The sequence below is a fragment of the Enhydra lutris genome, unplaced genomic scaffold (assembly GCF_002288905.1).
Source record: "Enhydra lutris kenyoni isolate GAN:26980312 unplaced genomic scaffold, ASM228890v2 scaffoldscaffold26, whole genome shotgun sequence".
In the NCBI taxonomy this organism is placed as follows: Eukaryota; Metazoa; Chordata; class Mammalia; order Carnivora; family Mustelidae; genus Enhydra; species Enhydra lutris.
The window spans coordinates 3,896,005-3,916,876 of NW_019154110.1; the positions used below are offsets into that span (position 1 = coordinate 3,896,005).

General features: G+C 61.1%; 2 protein-coding genes across 4 annotated transcripts; one reads left to right on the forward strand and one right to left on the reverse strand.

The window, feature by feature from the left end:
- The first annotated feature begins 514 nt into the window (after nt 1–514).
- Nucleotides 515–15,597, forward strand: LOC111151638 (GIT ArfGAP 1). Of its 2 annotated transcripts, XM_022509763.1 has the most exons (21): nt 515–613; nt 6,192–6,325; nt 6,758–6,870; nt 6,987–7,092; nt 7,599–7,816; nt 7,902–7,996; nt 8,333–8,375; nt 10,112–10,138; nt 10,308–10,356; nt 10,797–10,869; nt 11,432–11,529; nt 11,913–12,024; nt 12,156–12,289; nt 12,453–12,605; nt 12,730–12,960; nt 13,051–13,104; nt 13,281–13,367; nt 13,487–13,560; nt 13,665–13,847; nt 13,965–14,028; nt 14,186–15,597. In XM_022509763.1, exons 1-21 carry the CDS (start codon nt 562–564, stop codon nt 14,396–14,398), a joined length of 2,313 nt encoding a protein of 770 aa, XP_022365471.1. In that variant the 5' UTR covers nt 515–561; the 3' UTR covers nt 14,399–15,597. The 2 variants fall into 2 exon arrangements, with proteins under 2 accessions (XP_022365471.1, XP_022365470.1); XM_022509762.1 differs by lacking the exon at nt 10,112–10,138.
- Nucleotides 15,598–15,975: 378 nt separating this feature from the next.
- Nucleotides 15,976–20,191, reverse strand: LOC111151813 (tumor protein p53 inducible protein 13). Of its 2 annotated transcripts, XM_022510029.1 has the most exons (7): nt 20,028–20,187; nt 19,764–19,832; nt 19,493–19,534; nt 17,350–17,478; nt 17,033–17,224; nt 16,394–16,949; nt 15,976–16,312 (listed from the first exon to the last, which is right to left on the reverse strand). In XM_022510029.1, exons 1-7 carry the CDS (start codon nt 20,097–20,099, stop codon nt 16,200–16,202), a joined length of 1,173 nt encoding a protein of 390 aa, XP_022365737.1. In that variant the 5' UTR covers nt 20,100–20,187; the 3' UTR covers nt 15,976–16,199. The 2 variants fall into 2 exon arrangements, with proteins under 2 accessions (XP_022365737.1, XP_022365738.1); XM_022510030.1 differs by lacking the exon at nt 17,350–17,478 and having other exon boundaries at nt 20,028–20,191.
- Between the last annotated feature and the right edge of the window lie 681 nt (nt 20,192–20,872).

The window sequence follows — 20,872 nt, forward strand, 5'->3', positions numbered from 1 at the left end:
CACCGGGCCGCCCTCCACCTGGAAAGCGAAGGGGATGGGGCTGTGAGGGTAACTCACACTGCCGCGAGGCCGGGGAGCGCGGGAGCCGAGCCCAGGGCCCCAGGCGACGCCGCACTCTCGGGTCTGCCTAGCTGCGGCCGCTGCCCCTTTAAGCGCCCCCGCCCCCTCCCGCCCGCACTGCCGGCTTCCTTTCTCCGGGAGGCGCGGCCCGCAGGGCCGGGCGGCGGGGCGGGTGTGCGGGCCGCCCCTCCCCCGGTGGGCAGGGCCTGCGCGGCTTCCTGCAGGAGCGGCCCGGAGCCGCGCAGGGGGCGGAGAGAGCGAGCGGCGAGCGGCGGCGGGGCGGCGCGGGGCGGCGCGGGGCGGAGGGCGCCGGAGGGCGAGCGGGCAGGCGGGCACGGCGGGTTCCGGGCCAGCCCCGGGGGCGGACGGTTGGCCGGGCGCGCGGAGCCTAGCCGGGGCCTTGCCGGAGCCGGGCCGGGCAGCAGGGGCCGCCGCCGCCCGGGCCCGCCGCCCGCGCCCCCCACGCTGGCCCAGAGGGCTGCGGCCGCGTCGCCGCTGAGGATGTCCCGGAAGGGGCCGCGGGCGGAGGTGTGTGCGGACTGCAGCGCCCCGGGTAAGCGGGGCCGGGCCGGGGGCGGGACCGTGCGGCGAGGCCGCCGGGCGGGCGCCGGGGCCTGGCGGGAGCGCCGTGCGGGGCCGGAGGGCGGGGCGGGGCCGGGGGGCTGCGGCCTCCGTTCTGGGCCCCTGCCCGGGCCACTGCGGAGCCGTGTCCTTGGCGGGAGGGCCGGCTGGGGGGCCTCGGTTCCCTTGCGTCCGTGGACGAGCGAGGAAGGACATTCTCGGCGCCACCTCCCACCCCTCAGTCCGAGGGAGGCAGGCAGCTAGCTGCCCCCCCTTCTGTCTCTGTATCCCGACGGAAGCGCCAGCCTGGGGTGGCAGGAGGGCTGTGGCGGAGGCCAGCAAGGTTTAGGAGGTGGGGGCGAGTGTGGTTTTGTGTCATCTCAGTGCCACCCCCGCGTCTTGCACCTGCTGCTCGCATGGTCTGCGCGCCCGCTGAGGTGGCGGAGGTCAAGGGGCAAGAGAGCTGGGCAGATGGACCAGGAGGGGCCTGGATAGTGTTTCCTCGTGAGCAGACGAGGGGTAGCTGCTCCGAGGACTCCCTGCCCCTGGTTACCAAGGCCGGGGCTCCTTGCAGGGCCTGGTGTTGAGGGCCAGTACAGCCTGGGCATCTTCCTCGGAGGCATCCCCAGGCTGCCTGGTGACTGTGAGCAACTAGACTCAGCTGTCCCCGTGCCCTGTGAAGGCCTGCTTGAGAAGGTGGGCTGAGCATTGTCCCAGCTTGGACACTGACCCCTCCTGCCCCTGTGCCCCCTCTGGCCAGAAATGGGCAGGAAGCAGTACCCCTGCGTTGTCTGGATTCCCAGGACCGGGCTGGCTTCCTGGCTGTATTTACTGTGGTGTTTCCCTTCTTCCCAGCACGGTCAGGTCCAGGCTGATGTGAAAGCCCCCGGAGCTGCTGAGGAAGTGAGGAGCAGTGACCTGAGAGGCTGCTGCTACCTGCTGTTGTGGGAGGACACTGCCAGTGATGGGGCTCCGCAGCTGGCCTGGGGAAGGAAGCCCTGGCTCTTGTCCATCCTCTTTTTTAAAAAAGGAGCTATCTCGCTGGGAGACCTCTGGGCAGGCTCAGGGTGTCTCTGAACTCCAGGGGGACTAAGAGCACAATTAAGTGTGAGAGTGGGAAGTTCCATGGGCTCTAACTTCCAGCCACCCTTTGGACAGGCCCAGGACCCCAACAGGTTGAGAACCATAGATGCTCTGGTATTCTAGCATGAGGAATATTGGGTAACTGTGGGTGCCTGGCAGAGGCAGGGTACTCTGGGTGGCTGTGACCCGGGGCTCCTCTCAGGGCATGTCACGATCTGGAGGGCCATGAAGAAGCTACCGGGGCTGATGGATCCTTACCCTGATGAGCCAGAGACTGTGATCCCCTTCTCCCAGCTGCAGGCAGGTCTGGGGGTGGGAGGGCTCAGATTCGAGCTCGCCCTCTCTGCCTGTCCCAGGCTGTTCCATACCTCTGGGGGGTGGGCATAGCATGGGGGTGAGGGTGGAAGATCCAGAAGGACTGGGAGGAAGGTGCTCAGCAGACACTCATCCTAGGCCCTCACTGTGACCCATGGCAAGACTTTCCTCACTCTGGGCCTCAGTTTCCTCAATTGTGAGGCAAAGAAGTTGGAGTAGAATGGTTTTTGAAGACCATCCCATCTTCAAGTCTGTGCTTCTGATACTCAGCTAAAGGGACATAGGGCAGAATCAGCAAGGCAGCTGTCCTTTCTCCACCACGTTTGACTGTTTAAAGTCTCTGGATGCCGAGTGGGTTCAGGGAGGAGTGGTGTGTTATCGGATGTCTTGGAATGCTTGATTCCGGTCTGTAGTCACTGTTGCACAGGGGCACAGGTGCGCCAGGTACAAGTTAGGGTAAGGGTTAGGGCCCCCTGATCCAGGACACAGCTCCAGGAGAGGCAGGTGGTGGGGACAGTGAGGTAGGCAGGGTACTGACAAAGCCTTGACCCTCACCCTACCTCGGCGCTTTGCATGGTGTCTGGCACATGACATACCAGGCACTCCCTGAGTGTTTGGATGCTTGTTAGGACCCCAGCTGGCCACATGGGGCTACCCCATTCTCCCACTGTCTGATGCAAGGAGTGGCGCTCTCCGTGTGGGAACCGGAGCAGCCCAGGTACAGGGCTTGAGGGTAGTCAACAGTTGGGACCCCACTGGCCTCTGCCTCTTACCCGGTCCTAGGCTTCTCTCACTGTGAAAGGGCTTCCAGCCCTAGGAGTGGGGCCGTGGCCTTTTTGTGGCTGGTTAATGGGGGGAGACTGTAGGAGTGAAAGGTGAGGTTCAGGCTGACCGCAGGTGTCCTCCCTCCATTTCCAGGCCCGGGCATACATGTGACAGGTGTATTTTGTAAGGTGGCTGGACATGCCATGACCGCTGTGGCTGCTGGTGCCCCCTTGCCAGGTGCCACATGTGTACCTGCCTGTCCTGGGAGTCCAAGGGAGGGGCAGGAGTCCAGGAACTCTGGAGAATGTGTTCTCCCTGCTTCCTTCCCCTCCACTCCCTCTGCCACATGGTCCCGGCCTAGCCCACAGACCTGTTCCTCATCCCAGGGTCTCCATCTCAACTCTCCCACCTTGGCAGCCCAGGTCACAGGAGTGAAGACCTTGGGGTGCCTGTCCTATAGGCTCTTGGGTGAGCAAGGATGCTACTGGCTAGGGATATTTGGAAACCCACAGGCTTATATGGATTGCAGGGTGGGAGTGAATGGGGACTTTCTTCCACTTTTATTGAGATTGAAGTTACATACAGCCGAGTTCTTGCACCTTATGGTTTAAGCTGCTAACCCGTGTAACTACCACTCCAGTCAAGAGGTAGAACATTCCTGTCGCTCTGGGCCTTTCTTCTGCCCCCTCCCAGTCAACACTGCCCCCCAGAGGTAACAGCCATCCTGACCTTTATCCCCATGGATTACTCTTGCCTGCTTTCAAGATGGCGGGCTTCTCCCTTTGTTTAGGGAGGCTCTGCTCAGGAGACCCAGGCCTTTATAGCAGACCTGCTGCCCCTAGAGGCCGGTCATGGCTTTGGGTGGTGACTTGAGTTCACCTTAGCAGAGGCCTTCGTGGTTAATGTCATCCCAGGATCCCTCCTAGGACCCCTCCTACCGCTTGCCCATATATTCCAGGCCCCCTGTCCTGAGGCAGAAGCCCTGGGGGAAGGTTGGCAGGATGCTGAGGAGGTTACCACTGTCTCCTAAACCAGATGTTCCCTGGGGGTGCTTGGCTAGCTCAGTCAGTAGAGCGGTTGACTCTTGATGTCGAGAGTTCAAGCCCCATATCGGGCCGTTGGACATGGGCCTACCAAAAACAAAACACCTTATGTCCCTGTCCTTTCTACCCCAAGTTTGACCTAAGGCTCCTCTTGGGGGCAAGGGTCCCTTAACCTTAAACCACAGTAGTCATTTGACTTACAGAAACCCTTCTGGCCTGACGAACTGGCCTAAGTGAGGTTTAGCGGCTCCAGCTTGAGTAGGCCCAAAGCCCCTTGGGCATTTAAGAAGTCGGTAGTAGGGTTAGGGTGGGCTTTTCATTTGTGTAATGAAGAACTGAGCTGGCCCCAGTGTTCCCCCTGCCAGGACAGTGTCCCCAGCTCAACCTTCCTATTTCAGGTCACTGTGGAGGAGAGGTAGGACCCCTCCTCCAGGCTAGGTGAGTGCCGAACAGAGCCTGGGACCCAATTCCCCAAATCCAAATCTCTTGGTCACTGCCGTATTCAGAGGCTCACCATGTCTGGCCTGGCTCTGGAGATCTGTGCAGTCCTCTCGGGCCTGGCTTCTCCGGTCAGCCCGGGGGCCTGGGGTGGAGGCCTTGGGGCAGCCCATTTATGATCCTGGCCTGGGCGGCTCCCCACTTACAGGAAACCCCACCATTTCAACAAGAGGAATTTAGGCTGCGTCATTTCCAGCTTCCTGCTTGAGCTGCCGGAGGTGGCTGGCGGGCAGACCCCTCACCCAGTGGTGCTTGGGAGTGGGGGGAGGGAGTTTTCCATGTGCCTCACTGGGGTCCCTCCCTGTTTGGGTAAAGCCAACAGAGTGTCCTAGGGCTCCCCCTGTTGGCACAGGCAATGGGTCCCTGGGATCAACTCCCAGAAAAGTATATGGCAGGCACCTTGTTGTCCTGTATTTTTGTGGGACACTTAAAGAAGGCTAGACCCAAATAGCTGAACCCCCTCTTTCACTTCTTGTTTCCTCCCTGTCCCCATGGAGGGAATACTTGCTGTAGGCAGAACTCAGGCTGCTCCCTGACTCAGTTTCCTTACGATTCTCTTGGGAACTTCTATGGAAGTCCTTGAAGGGAAGGGTCTGAGAATTGCCTTCTGGTTGGAGAGTTTCTCATTACCCCAAGTCTGACCCTCCCCTGGGGGGCCCATGCCCACCTCAGGACTCCCTGAGCACTGCCAGGCATGCAGAGAGCCAGTCCCTCACTCCCCCCCCCCCCAAAAAACAGGGCTTCCTGACATTGGGGCGGGGGGGCCTGGGCAGAGCACAGTGTCCTGGGAGAGAGGCTCCCTGCCCCCGCTCTCTTGAGGCACACAATGGCTGCTTTCTCCCCCATGACCTTTCCACAGCCTGAGCTGTATACAGCTGTCTCCTCCCCCCTTCCCAAGGGGCCCTGGATGGGTGGCATCTCCTCTGCCCTTGAAAAGGACCCCAGGAGCTCCCACCCTCTCCTGGCCCCTCCTTCTTATCTCCAAAGTTTGCTTCTCCCCATGGAGTGGAGAGTGGCTTCCAGGGCCCTTGCCCACTTGGGGCTTCCCCCTTAGGGGCAAGAGCAAAAGGGAGAGCACTGGGTGTGAACATGGCCCAGTGTCTGGCATCTCAGAGCCTGGGTCCACGTCCCAGCAATTCCACTCATTAGCTGTGTGACCTTGAGCAAGCGCTCTAACCTCTCTGAGCTGCTGTTTCTAATTGGGAAAGCAAGGATAGCATTTCCTGCCTTGCCTGACAGTGGTGAGAGACAGTGTGCATACGGGTCCAGCTTGTACGTGGTGGGTATCCAGCATTAGTTCCTTTACCCTCTCCGGCCCTATTTAAGAGGGGCTCCCGCTCAGCCCATCAGTGATGATAGTAGAAGGCTCAGCATGAAGAGGCCTCTTTCTAGCTAAGAAGAGAGTGGAGGCAGGACCCTGTAGAACGGTGGGATGGGTCAGGTCAGAGAGCCTGTGGGTCCCACAGAAGCCTGGGTGCAGGAGGGATGGGGCCCTGCCCAGACCCAGGAAGAATGCCTAGGGCTGTCTAGCAGGTCCCCCGTGAGGGAGGTCTGGGCCAGCTGTCTTGTTCCCTGGGAAAGGCTGCAGGACAGGAAACCATGCCCATTGAGTCGGCCTGGGGACCCCCTCCCCCCAGACAGGCCCAGGCACAGCTCTCAGTCTGCTGTGCACCTTAGGGGAAATCTCTCCTACACCTAGCTAGGCTTCCTCATGGGTAGGTAACCTGTGTGTCCCGATGGTCCTCTGCTCCCTGGGCTTTGGGAAGCTGAATGAGGGACTGCGTCAGCCTGGTGTGAGCCCACAGCAGGGGCACAGGAGACACTGGCCCTGATCTGGGCTTGGCTGACCCAGCTCCCACCCCGCAGACCCCGGCTGGGCCTCCATCAGCAGGGGCGTGCTGGTGTGTGACGAGTGTTGCAGCGTGCACCGGAGCCTGGGCCGCCACATCTCCGTCGTCAAGCACCTGCGCCACAGCGCCTGGCCTCCCACACTGCTGCAGGTACGTGGCCGTCCAGCTGGTCCCCCGGCACACGCGCCCCCGCGCACACCACCCTGGATCCAGCAGGTCCCAGAGGGCAGAACCCAGCCTGTTCTTCTGGCCTGGCAGACACAGGTGCTAAGACTGGGGTCTCCCAGGCCGGGGCCCTCTCCCCCACCCTGCCATGTCTTAGCTTGACCATGTAGCACCAAGCAGGTCACTTAACCTCTCTGAGCCGTGGCACGCTTGCCAGGCGACCCGAAGTGCTACACGGGACCCACGTGCTCAGGCGGCCCGACCGGGTGGGGTGGCAGGGTGCTGGCAGCAGGCACACGGGAGGCCCCCTCAGTCCTGTCTCCGGCCATGCCGGCTGTGGCCAGCGCTGCCCCCCCGCCCCGCCGCCCGGTAGCTGGCGCACAGCGGGCACCAGCACTTGGCGCCTCTTCCCTGCAGATGGTGCACACGCTCGCCAGCAACGGGGCCAACTCCATCTGGGAGCACTCTCTGCTGGATCCCGCACAAGTGCAGAGCGGCAGGCGCAAAGCCAACCCCCAGGACAAAGTCCAGTGAGTTGGGCTGGAGGGCTGGTGGCAGGGGCCGCGCGGCCTGGGACGTGGATCCAAGGGTGGCCGGGTGACTAGCCTCTCCCGCTCTCCCCGATGCGCCCCGTGTGCCCACCCAGCCCCATCAAGTCAGAGTTCATCAGGGCCAAGTACCAGATGCTGGCGTTCGTGCACAAGCTTCCCTGCCGGGACGACGACGGGGTCACTGCCAAAGACCTCAGCAAGGTTGGAGGGGCCCCGGGGGGATGGGCGGGCCTCCTCTCTTGACACCTGCGACACCCTGAGGGCCCGCTCCTTCGTCACCACAGAGGCCCCAGAGGCGTTGGGGTCAGGCAAGAAGAGTGGGCGCAGCAGGGAGACAAGACTGCATGGTCAGGCGGCATGCAGCTGAGCCCCTTAGCTCCTCCATGGCTGAAACCCCACCAGCTGCCATCCAAAAGCTGGGAGAACTTGGGGCCGTTTCTTAGCTCCTCCGAGCCTTGGTTTGCTTGTCTGTAAAATGGGAAACAAATCCCAGCATCTCCCTGACGGACACCATCTGAGTCAAGCAGTGCTCACGGCACAGGTGGATGTGACTGACAGCCAGGCCGACCTCTGTCCTCCCTCACAGCCCAAGTCCAGCTGGGCCCCTGGGAGCCGGTGGGAGGCCCAGCAGCTGCCTTATGTGGTGTGGCTGGAGGAGGGGAGGGGCCCCACGCACACGTCTGCTGCACACTCTGCTCCTTTCGCAGCAACTGCACTCGAGTGTGCGGACAGGCAACTTGGAGACGTGTCTGCGCTTGCTGTCCCTGGGCGCCCAGGCCAACTTCTTCCATCCAGAGAAGGGCACCACACCTCTGCACGTGGCTGCCAAGGCGGGCCAGACCCTGCAGGCTGAGCTGCTTGTAGTGTATGGGGCTGATCCTGGCTCCCCCGATGTCAATGGCCGCACACCCATCGACTATGCCAGGTGAGGGCCGGGTGGTGGGTGAGGCTGGGCTGGGTGGGCGTGGTGGACGGCTGCTGCAGGGCTGAGGCATGCCCCCTCCCCACAGGCAGGCGGGGCACCATGAGCTGGCGGAAAGGCTAGTCGAGTGCCAGTATGAGCTCACTGACCGGTTGGCCTTCTATCTCTGTGGACGCAAGCCGGGTGAGCGGAGCTCGGGGCGGGTCTGGCTGGGCCAGGCAGGTGGGACCCAGACACACCCCAGCAGCAGGTGCCATGGTGACAAAGCCGGCTGGGGAACAGTGTTGCTAGGCAACTGGCTCCTGTGAAATTGATGCAGGCTCTGGGCTCCTACACGCAGGGATGGGGAGTGGGGGTGGGCCTAACTTCAGTCCGCTCCCAGGGCGCTTGGGGGTGGCCTGCCCTCCTCCCTGTCCCCTGACAATTCTGGGTGCCACGCCCCGATCATGGCAATGAAGTGGGCTCCCAGCTGCGAAGGCCACCCCGCACCAGTGACTTGGCATTTTTATTTTTGTTCAGATCACAAGAATGGGCATTACATCATCCCACAGATGGCTGACAGGTGAGTGCCCACCTGATGCCCCTTCCCAGAGGCTATCGGCTATCCTTTGGGTGTCTGGGCCTCAGTGCCTCCACCCCTCCCTCTCCCCAGGCTTTAGGGTCCCCCACCATTCGGGGGCTGGCAGTAGAAGCATTTCTGTCCAGTCTTCATTCCCCGATGCTGGGCCCCAAGGCAGGTGACAAATGCCAGCTTGGCTCGTGACCAGCACAGCCTGAGCCCCACGGCTCTCCCGCACAGGCTTGAGTACCAGCAACACCCCTGGGAGTGGTGGATTGCTGCCTTCTGCTTCCAGTGGCACTCACCCCACTAGAGAATCTTTAGACAAAAAGATATGGGCTCCAGGGATTTGACTCACTTTGGGACTATTGACCAGGTCTCTGTGGCGTGCTCAGAAATTGAGTGGGGTTGGGGGCAGGGCACAGCACCACTGAGGTGTTTCTGTCTGTGATCAGCAAAGCCTCTGGCGCCTAGGCTTTGGGGGACACTCCCTTGGCTCACAAGATGGTTGCTGGCGCCACCTGCTGGCCACCTCTGCTGGCCAAGTCTTGCCAAGCTTTGCCTGCAGGCCTGGATCTCAGAGAGAGGAGGCTCCCCTCCCTCTCCAGTGGCTAGCGTGGGCAAACAGGGATGGTCAGGCCTAGGCACCTTGGATCCATGAACCCAGACCTTCTCTGTTATGAGACGCCAAGACTCGAGACTCCCTCCTACTTCTCTGGTCTTACTCTGCGCCGTGTGTGTACCTGGATGCTTCTGGTGTGTGTGTTACAAACACATCTGGGCGTGTACTCAGGGAAATGGTGACAGAACACCTTCCTGGTGCCGGCCGCTGTTCTTGGCCCTGAGACACAAGTGACTCAGACAAGATCTCTGCCTTTAAGGAGCTTACAGTCTAGAGAATGAAGCTGCCTAGTCAGACAGCTCTAGTTCGGGGGGCGGGGGGGAGGGCAGTGAGAGAAGTAAAGGCAGAGATGGTATAAAGGAGCAAAGCCGTGCTGGGCACCGCGGGCAGTCGGGGCAGCTGGAGCACCGTGCAAGGAGCAGGGAGTCCCAGGAGCGGGACCGGAATAGAGAAACAGATGAGAGAACGGCCCACCCTGTGAGCCCCAGCAAGAGGAGACAATGTGTGGAGTCAGCTCTGCCATGTGTTGGGTGTTTGACTTCAGACAGGCTACTGAACCCTCTCTGAGTCTTCGTTACCCCCTGGAAAGGAGTTCAGCAGCGCCTACCTTTTTGGGGCTGTTGAGAGGATTAAGTGAAATGATGCATGCTAAGCACGGAGCGTATTTTTTAAGTGAGCTTTTTGTTGGAGTGTGGCTGAAGTATGCCGTACGTATCTTTGGTCATTGAGTTGTTTTAAGGCCGGGGGTAGAGTGGTCCGATCACCCGGCTGCTGGCTGGAAACAGGGATTGTGGGGGTGAGCTTGGAAGTGGGAAGATGGGTGAAGAAACTGATTCGAAGGCCCAGGGATGAGGGACTGATGGTGGAACCCGGGGACAGCTGCCCTGGGGCTTGCGGGTGAGGGGATCTCCAGTGCCCCCTGCCACCAGGAGCAGACGCTGGTGTGGGTGAGTGGGGCTCGGAGGGACAGAGCAGGCGGGTGGAGGAGCAGGTTAGGGTGGGGGGAGATGAGTTCCGTGGTGTGCATGGTGTCCATGGGTGTGCGCCTGTCGCCCTGCTCCCGGGTAATTGCTGCCTCTGTCCTGTTCTTTCCTCTGCTGCCTCTCTCTGGACTTAGATCTCGGCAAAAGTGCATGTCTCAGAGGTATATGGTGCCTGCCGTGGGGGCAGGCTCTGGAGGTTGGGCTGGGGGCGGTGCTTGGTGTACAACATCTAGAATGTTGTCTTCCCTGGGTCCCTGCATGTTCGGGAGTCACCGGCAAGGGCCTGGCCACCTCTCATGTCTGCCCGTTCCCATCTCCCTCTATCCACAGCCTAGACCTGTCCGAGTTGGCCAAAGCCGCCAAGAAGAAGCTGCAGGCGGTGAGTCCCCTTGGATAGACAGGCTGTAACACTAGGAGCTGTCCGCATCTCTGACCCTCCACCCCTGCCGTCACTCCCCCTTCTTCCTCTGACCTGGTATCCTTTTCCAAGTCTTGTGCCTGCCCCTCACTCTAGCCTCCTGGCTCCCTTCCCCCTACCTCCCTGGCTTTTGTCTTCGACCCTGGCTCTGCCCTCTGCAGGCTCCAGGGCCCTGGCTTCACCTCTGACCAATCTGATCTGGTCTCCCTCCTGTCCTCTCCCACTGTGGAGCGTGACAGAGAGACCCCTGCCCCAGTTTCCAGTTCTGAGACTACAGGGATTGGGCAGCACATGGAACACAAGCCATTCCCCACATCTTAGGACCTCTTGCTTGAGCTGGCCTTGTCAGTACTGGGGACCAACTGATCTGACAAAGCCTCTGTTCCCCTCTTTGTCTCTAGCTCAGCAACCGGCTTTTTGAGGAACTTGCCATGGACGTGTACGACGAGGTGGATAGAAGAGAAAATGACGCCGGTGAGCGAAGTGGGCATCAGAGGTCATGCAGGGGTAGACGAGATGAGGGTACCTGCTCACCTGCTGGGGAAGGGCTAGGCTCTGTTGTGGTTCTCTGGTCCTTTCCTGGGGACTGAGAGGGGCTGCTTGGGGTTGGTTCACTCAGCAGCTCCACAGAGCCGCCCCTGCTGGCTGTGAGCGGCCTGTTTCTCCACACCCACCTCTGGACTGGGGCTTATCTTAGCTCTGGCTGCCTCCCACTTTGGCTTACTCCCCAGTCCCACTCCGCCCCCCTATACCACTCCTTCCGGGCCACAGCCAGATTCCAGCCCAAACTCTGGGCTGGGCCTGGCAAGAAGGAGTTGCCTTGTTCTGCTCGTCATCGGCCTCGCTGGCCTCGCCCAGCCTTGCCCTGACTGGACCCTGTTTCCGTTGTCTGAAGACCACCCCTGTTTTGCACACCAGCACTTGGTGGGCTTGGGGAGGGGCGAGGAAGGCTGTGCTCAGCACTTCCTCACCTCTGCCCCGTGGGCCTGGCCGCATGGACACTCTGGCTGACGTGCTCCCTGCCCTTCCCCTGCAGTGTGGCTGGCCACCCAGAATCACAGCACCCTGGTGACGGAGCGCAGTGCCGTGCCCTTCCTACCTGTGAACCCCGAATACTCGGCCACACGGAATCAGGTGAGGGGGCTGGGTGGGGGTCCTGGGGCTATCTCCTCCCCTCCGGGGGTTGCCAGCTCTGTGGGCCCTGCCCTTGCTCCGTGGCTGCCGCCTGGGCCTGCTCTCCTCTCCCGGCCTAGGCCTCCCTCAGGGCTCTGCCGGTGCTGGGCTTGGGAAATGGGAATGAGGCTGGTTTTGAGCCACTTGCTGAGCAACTTCCAGGGGGTAGGGGGAGGATCCCAGCCTCAGGAGCTCCCCAAAGCACCCAGAATCAGTGTTATCCCTGACCCCCCCTGCTCTGGCCATGAGCCAGGTAAAAAGGGACTCCCTTGCAGCTTGGTTCCCCCTGCTCTGTCACCTAGAAGGGGGCCCGTCTTGCCAGCTGGGTTCTTTCTGGCTTGTAGGGGCGGCAGAAGTTAGCCCGCTTTAATGCCCGAGAGTTTGCCACCCTGATCATAGACATTCTCAGCGAGGCCAAGCGGAGACAGCAGGGCAAGAGCCTGAGCAGCCCCACAGGTGGGAAAGGCGTGAATAGGGCGGTGGGCAGTGGGCACTTTTCGGAATATTCTCTTTCATGGCTCCCTTTTGGGGTGGCATGGTGGAAGGGTTGTGTGGCTGGATCCTGAGTGATGGGATTGTGTCCTCAGACAACCTCGAGCTCTCTGCAAGGAGCCAGAGTGACCTCGACGACCAGCATGACTACGACAGTGTGGCCTCAGACGAGGACACGGACCAGGAACCCCTGCGCAGCGCTGGTGCCACTAGGAACAACCGTGCCCGGGTCTGAGCACTGCCCCACCCCGGGACTCCACCAAGGCCCAGCTCTGTTCCCTTAGAGCCTGGGGCTTCGGGGACAAGTGGGCTGGTTACGGCCTTGAGAAGAGCCTTCTGTGGGCATTTACGCCCTGCCCTGAGGGCTGATGAGCCTCTGTCTCACTCTGCAGAGCATGGACTCCTCAGACCTCTCTGACGGGGCCGTGACCCTGCAGGAGTATCTGGAGCTGAAGAAGGCTCTGGCCACCTCCGAGGCGAAGGTGCAACAGCTCATGAAGGTCAACAGCAGCCTGAGCGATGAGCTCCGGAGGCTGCAGAGGGAGGTAGGGGTGGCAGCGCTGGTGGGGGGGGGGGGGGCTCCCAGTGTCCTGCTTGGAGGATCCCCGCTCCCAGAGGTGGGGTGCTGCCTGAAGCCCCTGGAGGTTCTGACACCCTGTGCACTCTCAGATCCACAAGCTGCAGGCAGAGAACTTGCAGATCCGGCAGCCGCCGGGGCCGGTGCCCACAGCCCCGCTGCCCAGCGAGCGGGCAGAACACACATCGATGGGGCCTGGCGGGAGTGCCCACCGCAGGGACCGCCAGGCCTTCTCCATGTATGAACCAGGCTCCGCCCTGAAGCCCTTTGGGGGCCCACCTGGGGATGAGCTCACCACCCGGCTCCAGCCTTTCCACAGCACTGTGAGTTGGCTCGTGGGTGTCAAGGACTGGGGGAGACAGGGCGGGAGCTGCCATGGGGCCCTCCGTGATGCCTCCTGTGCCATCTCCCAGGAGCTGGAGGACGACGCCATCTATTCAGTACACGTCCCTGCTGGCCTTTACCGGGTAAGCAGGGCCTGGGGCACGAGGGTCCATGTCTGCAAATGGGTTCTGAGCCCCAGCAGGTGTGGCCTTTGCGTTGATGATGGCTGGGCACGGGGAGGACCCGCGCTGCTGGGAAGCTGGAAGGCAGGGTGGGGGGGCAGGGAGGAAAAACTGACTCCAGCCCTCCTGGGTTTCAGATCCGGAAGGGGGTGTCGGCCTCCGCCGTGCCCTTCACTCCCTCCTCCCCGCTCCTGTCCTGCTCCCAGGAAGGAAGCCGTCATACGGTAATGTGCCCATCCCCGTTGCAAGGGACAGGCCGAGTGAGGTGTGCGCGTGGAAAGCAATGGGCTGTGTGGGTCTATGAACGTGTACATCATCTATTGCCCCTTCCCCGATCCTCCAGAGCAAGCTTTCCCGCCACGGCAGTGGTGCCGACAGCGACTATGAGAACACGCAAAGTGGGGACCCACTGCTTGGGTGAGGCACCCCGGGAAGAAGGCTGAGTGGGCCCTGGCGTGTCTGTGAGGGTGCTGGCAGGCAGCCTTAACCACTGGCATGTCTCTTTCTCACCCTGGCCTCAGAATGGAAGGGAAGAGGTTTCTTGAGCTGGGCAAGGAAGATGACTTCCACCCAGAGTTGGAAAGCCTGGATGGAGACCTTGACCCTGGGCTTCCCAGCACAGAGGATGTCATCCTAAAGACGGAACAGGTCACCAAGAACATTCAGGAATTGTTACGGGCTGCCCAAGAATTCAAGCACGACAGGTACGGGGGTGGGACGTGAGGCTCCTAGGGGCCCCTGGGTGTTGCGGAGGGGAGGGGTCCCACTGGTGTTCCATTGTTCCTGCGAACCCTGATTTTTACCCTCCCCTCCCCCCAAAGCTTTGTGCCCTGCTCAGAGAAGATCCATTTGGCTGTGACCGAGATGGCCTCTCTCTTCCCAAAGGTACAGAGGCTGGAAAGAGGAGCAGGATCAGAGGGTCTCCGGGTGGGACAGGTGCAGGGAATGGGAACCCTATCTGGGTACAGAGGACGACACACCATGGGCCACGTTCATGGCTCATGGTTCGAAGTCCAAGGCCTAGCTCCCTCCTCCCCTCCAGAGGCCAGCCCTGGAGCCTGTGCGTAGCTCGCTGCGGCTGCTCAATGCCAGCGCCTACCGGCTGCAGAGCGAATGCCGGAAGACCGTGCCCCCGGAGCCGGGCGCCCCCGTGGACTTCCAGCTGCTGACTCAGCAGGTGATCCAGTGCGCCTACGACATTGCCAAGGCTGCCAAGCAGCTGGTCACCATCACCACCCGAGAAAAGAAGCAGTGACCACCCTCCCTGCACCCTCACCTGCACCCTGGGACCTCACTGGCCATGGGAGCTGGGCCACTCCAGACAATAACCCCCACCCCAACAGAGCCGCTGGCGCAAGTGCCCTTAGTGCTGCCACTCTCCCCTGGCAGCCAGGCGCCCTGGTGCCCGCCCCCCCCTCAAGCCCCCAAGGATGGGGAGGTGGGGTGGCAGGAGCTTCTGTCCCCCACATTCCATGTACCTCCCCCTGTACATAGCATTCCCCTCTTCCCCCTCCCGCAGCGTGCAGGGGCCTGTAAGGCATCACTCCCAGCCCCTAGCCCTCGGGGCACCCTCAACCAAGGGTCGGGTGGGGACACTCCAAGTGGGGCCATTCCCCCTCCAGGCACCCCACCCCATGAGCCAGTTCAGCCCTATCGGGGGCTGAGCGGGGGCATCCTCTCCTTTGTACATAATCTCTGGATGTCCCCGCCCTGTAGCCACCAGCCCCCCTGCTGCTCTCCTTTAATGCCAAACGGCCCCTGTCCAGAGCACAGGCCCCAGCCTGTGTTCCCAGGGTCCCTAGCAGCAAACACTGGAAACTTTTTTTTCTTTCTCCTCTTCCACTCCTTAATTTTAACATTGTGGTAACTGAGTGTCCCTGCGTGCCTGTGTGTGTGTGCGGGGCGGCAGTGCCGTTCCGGAGGCCTGGCCCATCTGGAGTTCTGTGAAGGGTGAGGGGACCAGAGCAGCAGGACCAGTGTCAGGGGTCAGCCCCCCTTCCCCATTCTTGGGGCCAGGGACTGCTGGTAACCAGCTGGGGTCCAACCCGTTGCCTCCCCTCATCTGTCTCCCTGATTCATATCCCATTCTCTATGAACTTAACAAAAACCACTTCCCTTTATCTCGCCTCCACCTCCCTTGTGGAGGGGGATGTGCTGGCTGGGGCAGAGAACTGAGCATCTGAGCCCGGGGCTGGCTCCCCGGAGTCCCTGACTCAGCTGAGAGCCCCCTCCCCATAACCTCTGAGAGGCCAGCACCTACCCTGCGGTATCTGGGTATCTGGAATCTGGGCTGCGGCCTGGGAAGGCTGGAGAGGCAGATGTCAGTGCCTACCGGCTCTCCTCCCTGTCCTGCCTCTGTCCCAGGGGCCAGGCTCTACCTGTGTGGTGGTAGGTGGGCTGACTGTCAAGACGTGTGTCATGTACATTTGTATCAAAAATAAATAAGTGACCATGTGCTGTTGCTGACGCTAGAGAATGGGGGGGGGGGACTGAGGAGGTGGCAGAGTGAGGGAAAAAGACCAACCTGTTGAGAACATGAAGCAAATGAAGATTCCAGCTGCTCCAGCCCTGAAACTCAGAATGACAGCCTTTGTGTTCTAGAAAAGGAACTGGGAAATAAGGTTTCCCTAACTAGGGCCACCTCCCCACTCCCCACCATGGCAGCAGGTCGGGCTCTATCAGGCTCCTAAAACTATGGCTAAGGCCAGGTATGGGGAAGAGGTGCCTAACTTGCTGTTGTAAACGCCCACTTCAAACAAAACCTGAATGGCCTCGGCTGGCGTCCTGGGTTGGAAGTGTCTGTGTGGCTGCCGCACAAGTTCAATCCCAGACTCTACCAAAATAATTTAATTAGAAACACAGGCAAGGGAGGCGGAAAGGGCCCCTTTCCTCACCGGAAGAGCGAACACACCACAGGGACGAGCCCCTTCGCAGTGCTGAAGCGGGTCTGCTCCGTCTGGCCACCAGGGGGCGACCCTGCGCAGGTTCCACGTGGCAGAGGTTGCGGCCTCCCGGGCGACAAAGCAAACCTGCCACGCTGGCAGGGCCAGGGCAGGTCAGTCGGAGCTGTCCCCATCTGGGCCGCTGTCCGGCGTGGGTGGGAGCAGGGGTCTCCGGCGGGAGCGCTTGACCCGGCGCGGGGGCATGAGCAGCCTCCTCTTGAGCACAGCTACGGGCAGGGCGGGGACCGGTCAGAGCACTACAGCGGGGCCAGGGCGGACCTGGGCAGGCAAGAAGGGCAAGTGCTCACCGGCCACCGTGTCCTGGCTGTCGGCCGTGGGCTCCCAGTAGATGCTCTCTCCACGTCGGAAGTTTCGATGCAACCGAGTGCAGAGCGTGGCCAGAGTGAGCAGCACCAACAGGAAAGTCAGGGCCATGGCAGCCCAAGCGGCCTCCTCCGTGCGCGGGGTGGGGCCCCGGGCCACCCGCGGAGGCGCCGCTGCCCGAGGGGCTGGGGAAGCCTCCCCTGGACACCTGCAGCTCCCTGAGCTGCTCTGCCCTTTGGGCACTGGAGCCTCTAGCCTGGAGCTGGCATTGCCTCCAAGCCCCTCGGGCAGCACCGGGGGAGTGGGCACAGATGGCGCCTCACCCCCGGCAGCCCGGGCAGCCAACATTGGCTGCCGGGGCCCCTGGCTCTGCGGGGAAGCAGAGGAGAACCTCGGGCCTGAGGGGGTGGGCCGGAGACCAAGGGCAGCCCGCAGCCCCCGCCTCTTGGCACCGCCAGGAGACAGGTGCCTGGGCCCTCTAGTTGCCTCCTCTGCACCAGGGGGCCACCAGCTCCACAGAGTAAAGGCCAAAGCTGGAGCCTGGGGACAGAAATAGCAGTCACCTTTTACCCTGCCCAGGTAACCCAAGGACCCCACCACCAGCCAAGCCCAGCACCCCTCACCTGCACACACCCTCTCCAGCACAGCTTCCCTCTGCCTGGCCTTGGCACCAAGGACCCAGAAAGCCCATCAGAGCAGAGCCATGCCTTCTTCCTCTGCCTCTGCCGCCACCTCCTCTTCAGCAAGTGGGCAGCCCGGGCCGGCTCTATCCACGCCATCTCCAGCACCACGCCCCATGCTGCCAACACCAGGGGCTACGAAAGCAGAGCTTGGATGAAGGCGGGGAGCGAGCAGGAGGAAGTCTCCGCATTTTCCTTCCCCTGCACACAGGGCTACCGCCTCTGCCAGAGGCAGACAACCACCTTTCATAACCACTTACCCGCTCCTGAGTAAGGCTAGCGTCAGCGGCCAGTGAGGGCTGGGCCACACAAACGTGGGCCAGGAGGGCAAGCTGGAGCTTCAGCCAAGGATGTGCGCAGGGGTGGTAGAAGAAGCAGACATCCTCGGCCTAGAGAAAAAAGCATGGAGACACCACTCCAGGCCCAGGGCACTCTGAGAATCCCAAGGTCTCCCATCCTGGGGGCCAGCTTAAAGGGATCCTGGGGGTGGCCAGATGACCCACCTACAGGGTTCAGGAAAGGACAAAGAGCCCTGGGTGCTGGCAAGCATTCCCTCCCGCCTCTGAGTGTTCCTCTCACCCCTCCTCCCCATCAGGTGCCACCCCTCGAAGCTCACAGCTTCCCTGACAGCAAGCCTGGTTAACGCTGTCAGGCCCCACCGTTTAGCTGTTATTCCTCTGCGCCTGCAACAATGGCTCCACAGGTCCCCGGTCTAGACTAGAAGCATCCCCCACATGGAGACCAGGTCTTCTATTTATTGATTCTATCTATATATTCAATCTCCCCGCCAAACATCCAAATACAGGACACTCAGGCAACAGGTGCATGACCCCACGACAGAAACACTTCAACTACTATTAATTATTCTTTGATTGAGCTGGCCTGACGCTCAGATGTTATAGGAGATGCCAAAAGATAACTCCTGGACTCGCAGGGAACGTAAAGGAAACTCAGGGCAACAGAACCAATGCAAATTGAAAGAGCAAGCTAATAAAACTCAGAGTAGTGGCTCAGTTATAAGAGCTAAGTGGTAAGCATTACATGAATTTGGAAAAGGTGATGAATAAGGGCTGGCGTGATCGGGCATGTTCTCGAGAAAGCTGACTCTTGCACTGGGCTTTGGAGGTGGATGGGATGAATGGCAGGAGGGCTGGGCGCTACCCACTTCAGCTTCAGGTGAGGAGAGGCTGGTGTGGAGAACAAGCAGCAGCAAAGGTAGAGCAGTGGGACTGAGGCTGGAACTCACGTGTGGTGAGCAAACCAACACAAATGGAGAGGGAACCAAAGATCTGGGGATGTCAGATGAGGCTTATTTAGGCAGGGCCCGAAAAGCTGGGGGTGGCAGGTGGGGAGAGGCATGAGAAAAAAAAGCTACTGAAGTTTCTGAACAGTGGAATGATTTAATGAAAGGGTGTTTGAGGGAAGGAATCAGGTAGGTGGCATGAGGTTTCTTGGCCTAGAGCTCTTACAAGGTTCAAAAAAGAGTTAGATGTGGGGCACCTGAGTGGCTCAGTCATTAAGTGTCTGCCTTTGGCTCAGGTCATGATCCCAGGATTCTGGGATCGAGCCCCATTATCAGGCTCCTTGCTTGGTGGAAGGCCTGCTTCTCTCTCTCCCACTCCCCCTCCTTGTGTTCCCTCTCGCTGTCAAATAAATCTTAAAAATAAATAAATAAAAATTAAAGATGTTTCAAAAGGAAAAACCAAAGGGTCAGGGAAGCTATCTGACCACTGTCAATGAAAACAGAGGTGGCCATGCAAGATGAACCCAGGTTTTGGTGCCTGGTAACCCTGGGCGCACACATACAGCTTCCTACTGCCCCCAAGTACCATCACACACAATTCATTTAGGCCTCGGGAGTAAAGACATTACTCACATCCCCTCTTAAGAAAACTGGGTCCCAGAGGCACCTGAGTGGCTCAGTGGGTTAAGCCTCTGTCTTCTGCTCAAGTCATGACCTCAGAGTCCTGGGATCAAGCCCCCCCTCGGAGGGGGGGGTGTCTCTGCTCAGTGGGGAGCCTGCTTCTCCCTCTCTGCCTGCCTCTCTCTGCCTACTTGTAAGCTCTGTCAAATAAAATCTTAAAGAAAAAGAAAGGAAAGAAAGAAAGAAAACGGGCCCAGAGAAGTCAGGAGAGTTCCCACAGTCACACAGAAGAGTGGGGGCATGGATCGTTTCTTTTTGGTCAGAGTTCCCCTTGCAGCCTCCTGCCGAGGGGCAGACAGCTAGGTAGCTACTCGACAGCATTCCTGACACAGCACTGACAGGGCAGAGGCCCACGGTTCCCTGTCCAGGGACTGAGAACACGGTCTCGGTGGGGAATGGAGCTGGAAAGCAGAAAACGCGGATCAAGCCTGCAAGGAGCTCACAGTCTCCTACCAAGGAGGGCTCCCGCCTGTACGTACCTGCCATCGGCTCCTCCTCGTGTAAGTCACTCTCGGTGACACCTGTGCACGGAGGGGAAAGAGGACTTATAGCAGCTGTGGGACTCCGTGCGGGGGAGGGAAAGGGACAGCAGGCCCCATACCGCCGGCTGGGAGGGAGACATTGGCAACTGACGGCCAGAGGAACTGGCAGAGGTCCTCAGAGGATGACTGTGGAGGGCGCAGCCCCGCCAGAGCGGGGCCGGGTTGCTCCTCCGCACCCCTCTCTCCCACCCCACCATCAGGCTCCTACCTGTGGCGGCAGAGGCCACAGGCCCTCGGGACAACGGGCTCCCACTTCCTCCTCCGGCTCGGCCACCACCTGTAGGTCCAAGGCCCAGAAGAGCTGGGGCACTGGGCTTGGCGTGGGCCCTGCCCTCCCCTCCCAGGCCCAGCCCGCCGTGGGGGGGGGGGGTTACTCTTAGTCCCCTCCACGCGCCCCTCCTTCCAGGACGAACTTTCGGCAAAGCGCTTTGGGATCCCAGGCCGAAGCCTGCTCGGGAGCGCGTCGCCTTACCTCACTAGGACCTAGGAGCCCCGCAAGGGCTGCCAGGAGAAGCAGCTGGGGGGAAGGCGGAGGAGGCGCCATCCCCGCCAGCCCGGGAAGCTAGCGGCCGCCGGGCAAGCCAGGGAGCGCGCGCCCCTGCGTCGCCCCCCGTACCGCCCCTATGCCCACGTAGAACCCGGGCGCGCGCGCTCGTCGTCTCGCCCTCGCCCCCCCCCCCCCCCCCCGGCCGCGCGCCCCGACGCTCCAGGCTCGCGCGCCCCCCGCCTCGCCCCGCCCCCGCAGCTGCGAGCTACTCTCGCCCCGCCTCCGCCCCGCCAAGGCCCGCCCACAACCGCGGACTTGGCGCGCACGCGCCCTAAACTCGAAGCCGGAAAAGTTTTGTGTAGGTTCCCCGGCCTGAGTGGACTGTGCTGCCAGACCCGCGGGGAATCCCTCCTTCGCCCGCGCTTTCGTCCCATCGCGTCTCCGCGGCCTGCAGCCTGGGTGGGATCATGGAGCTGGGCGAAGGGCGGGAAATGGGATCCCAGTGAAGCGAGTGGCTCCGGAGGTACGCTCCTCCCGCAAACCCGCTTCAGACACGTCAGTATGACCTGCAACTAGAAGAGGGGCAGAATCAAGAAGTCCGAGCTGCGAGAGGAAGAGAGTCCCCGCTCTAGAGCTTCACCTTCAGTCCATCCCACCCGTGCCCTCGCAAAGAGGGCCCGAACCTAGCCAGAGGAGCTTCGGAGGGTCTCGGGCCTCTACCCTCCCCAGTCCCAGAAGTCCCAAGAAGCCGAAGCCGGGCCTGGGGCCGCTTTGCTCCCCCACGCCCGCCTCCGCTCTTGTCTTCGTTTGTTCAGCGATGGCCGGCGTGT

What these genes read in the sequence shown, in the direction of transcription:
- LOC111151638 (XM_022509763.1), top strand. Translation starts at nt 562, where the DNA reads ATGTCCCGGAAGGGGCCGCGGGCGGAGGTGTGTGCGGACTGCAGCGCC. An exon ending in GGCCTCCCACACTGCTGCAG is followed by an intron (nt 6,326 to 6,757) that starts GTACGTGGCCGT and finishes TCTTCCCTGCAG; the next exon opens with ATGGTGCACACGCTCGCCAG. An exon ending in ACACCCATCGACTATGCCAG is followed by an intron (nt 7,817 to 7,901) that starts GTGAGGGCCGGG and finishes CCCTCCCCACAG; the next exon opens with GCAGGCGGGGCACCATGAGC.
- LOC111151813 (XM_022510029.1), bottom strand. Translation starts at nt 20,099, where the DNA reads ATGGCGCCTCCTCCGCCTTCCCCCCAGCTGCTTCTCCTGGCAGCCCTT. An exon ending in GGCTCCTAGGTCCTAGTGAG is followed by an intron (nt 19,833 to 20,027) that starts GTAAGGCGACGC and finishes TTGGACCTACAG; the next exon opens with GTGGTGGCCGAGCCGGAGGA. An exon ending in CGAGGAGGAGCCGATGGCAG is followed by an intron (nt 17,479 to 19,492) that starts GTACGTACAGGC and finishes TTTTTTCTCTAG; the next exon opens with GCCGAGGATGTCTGCTTCTT.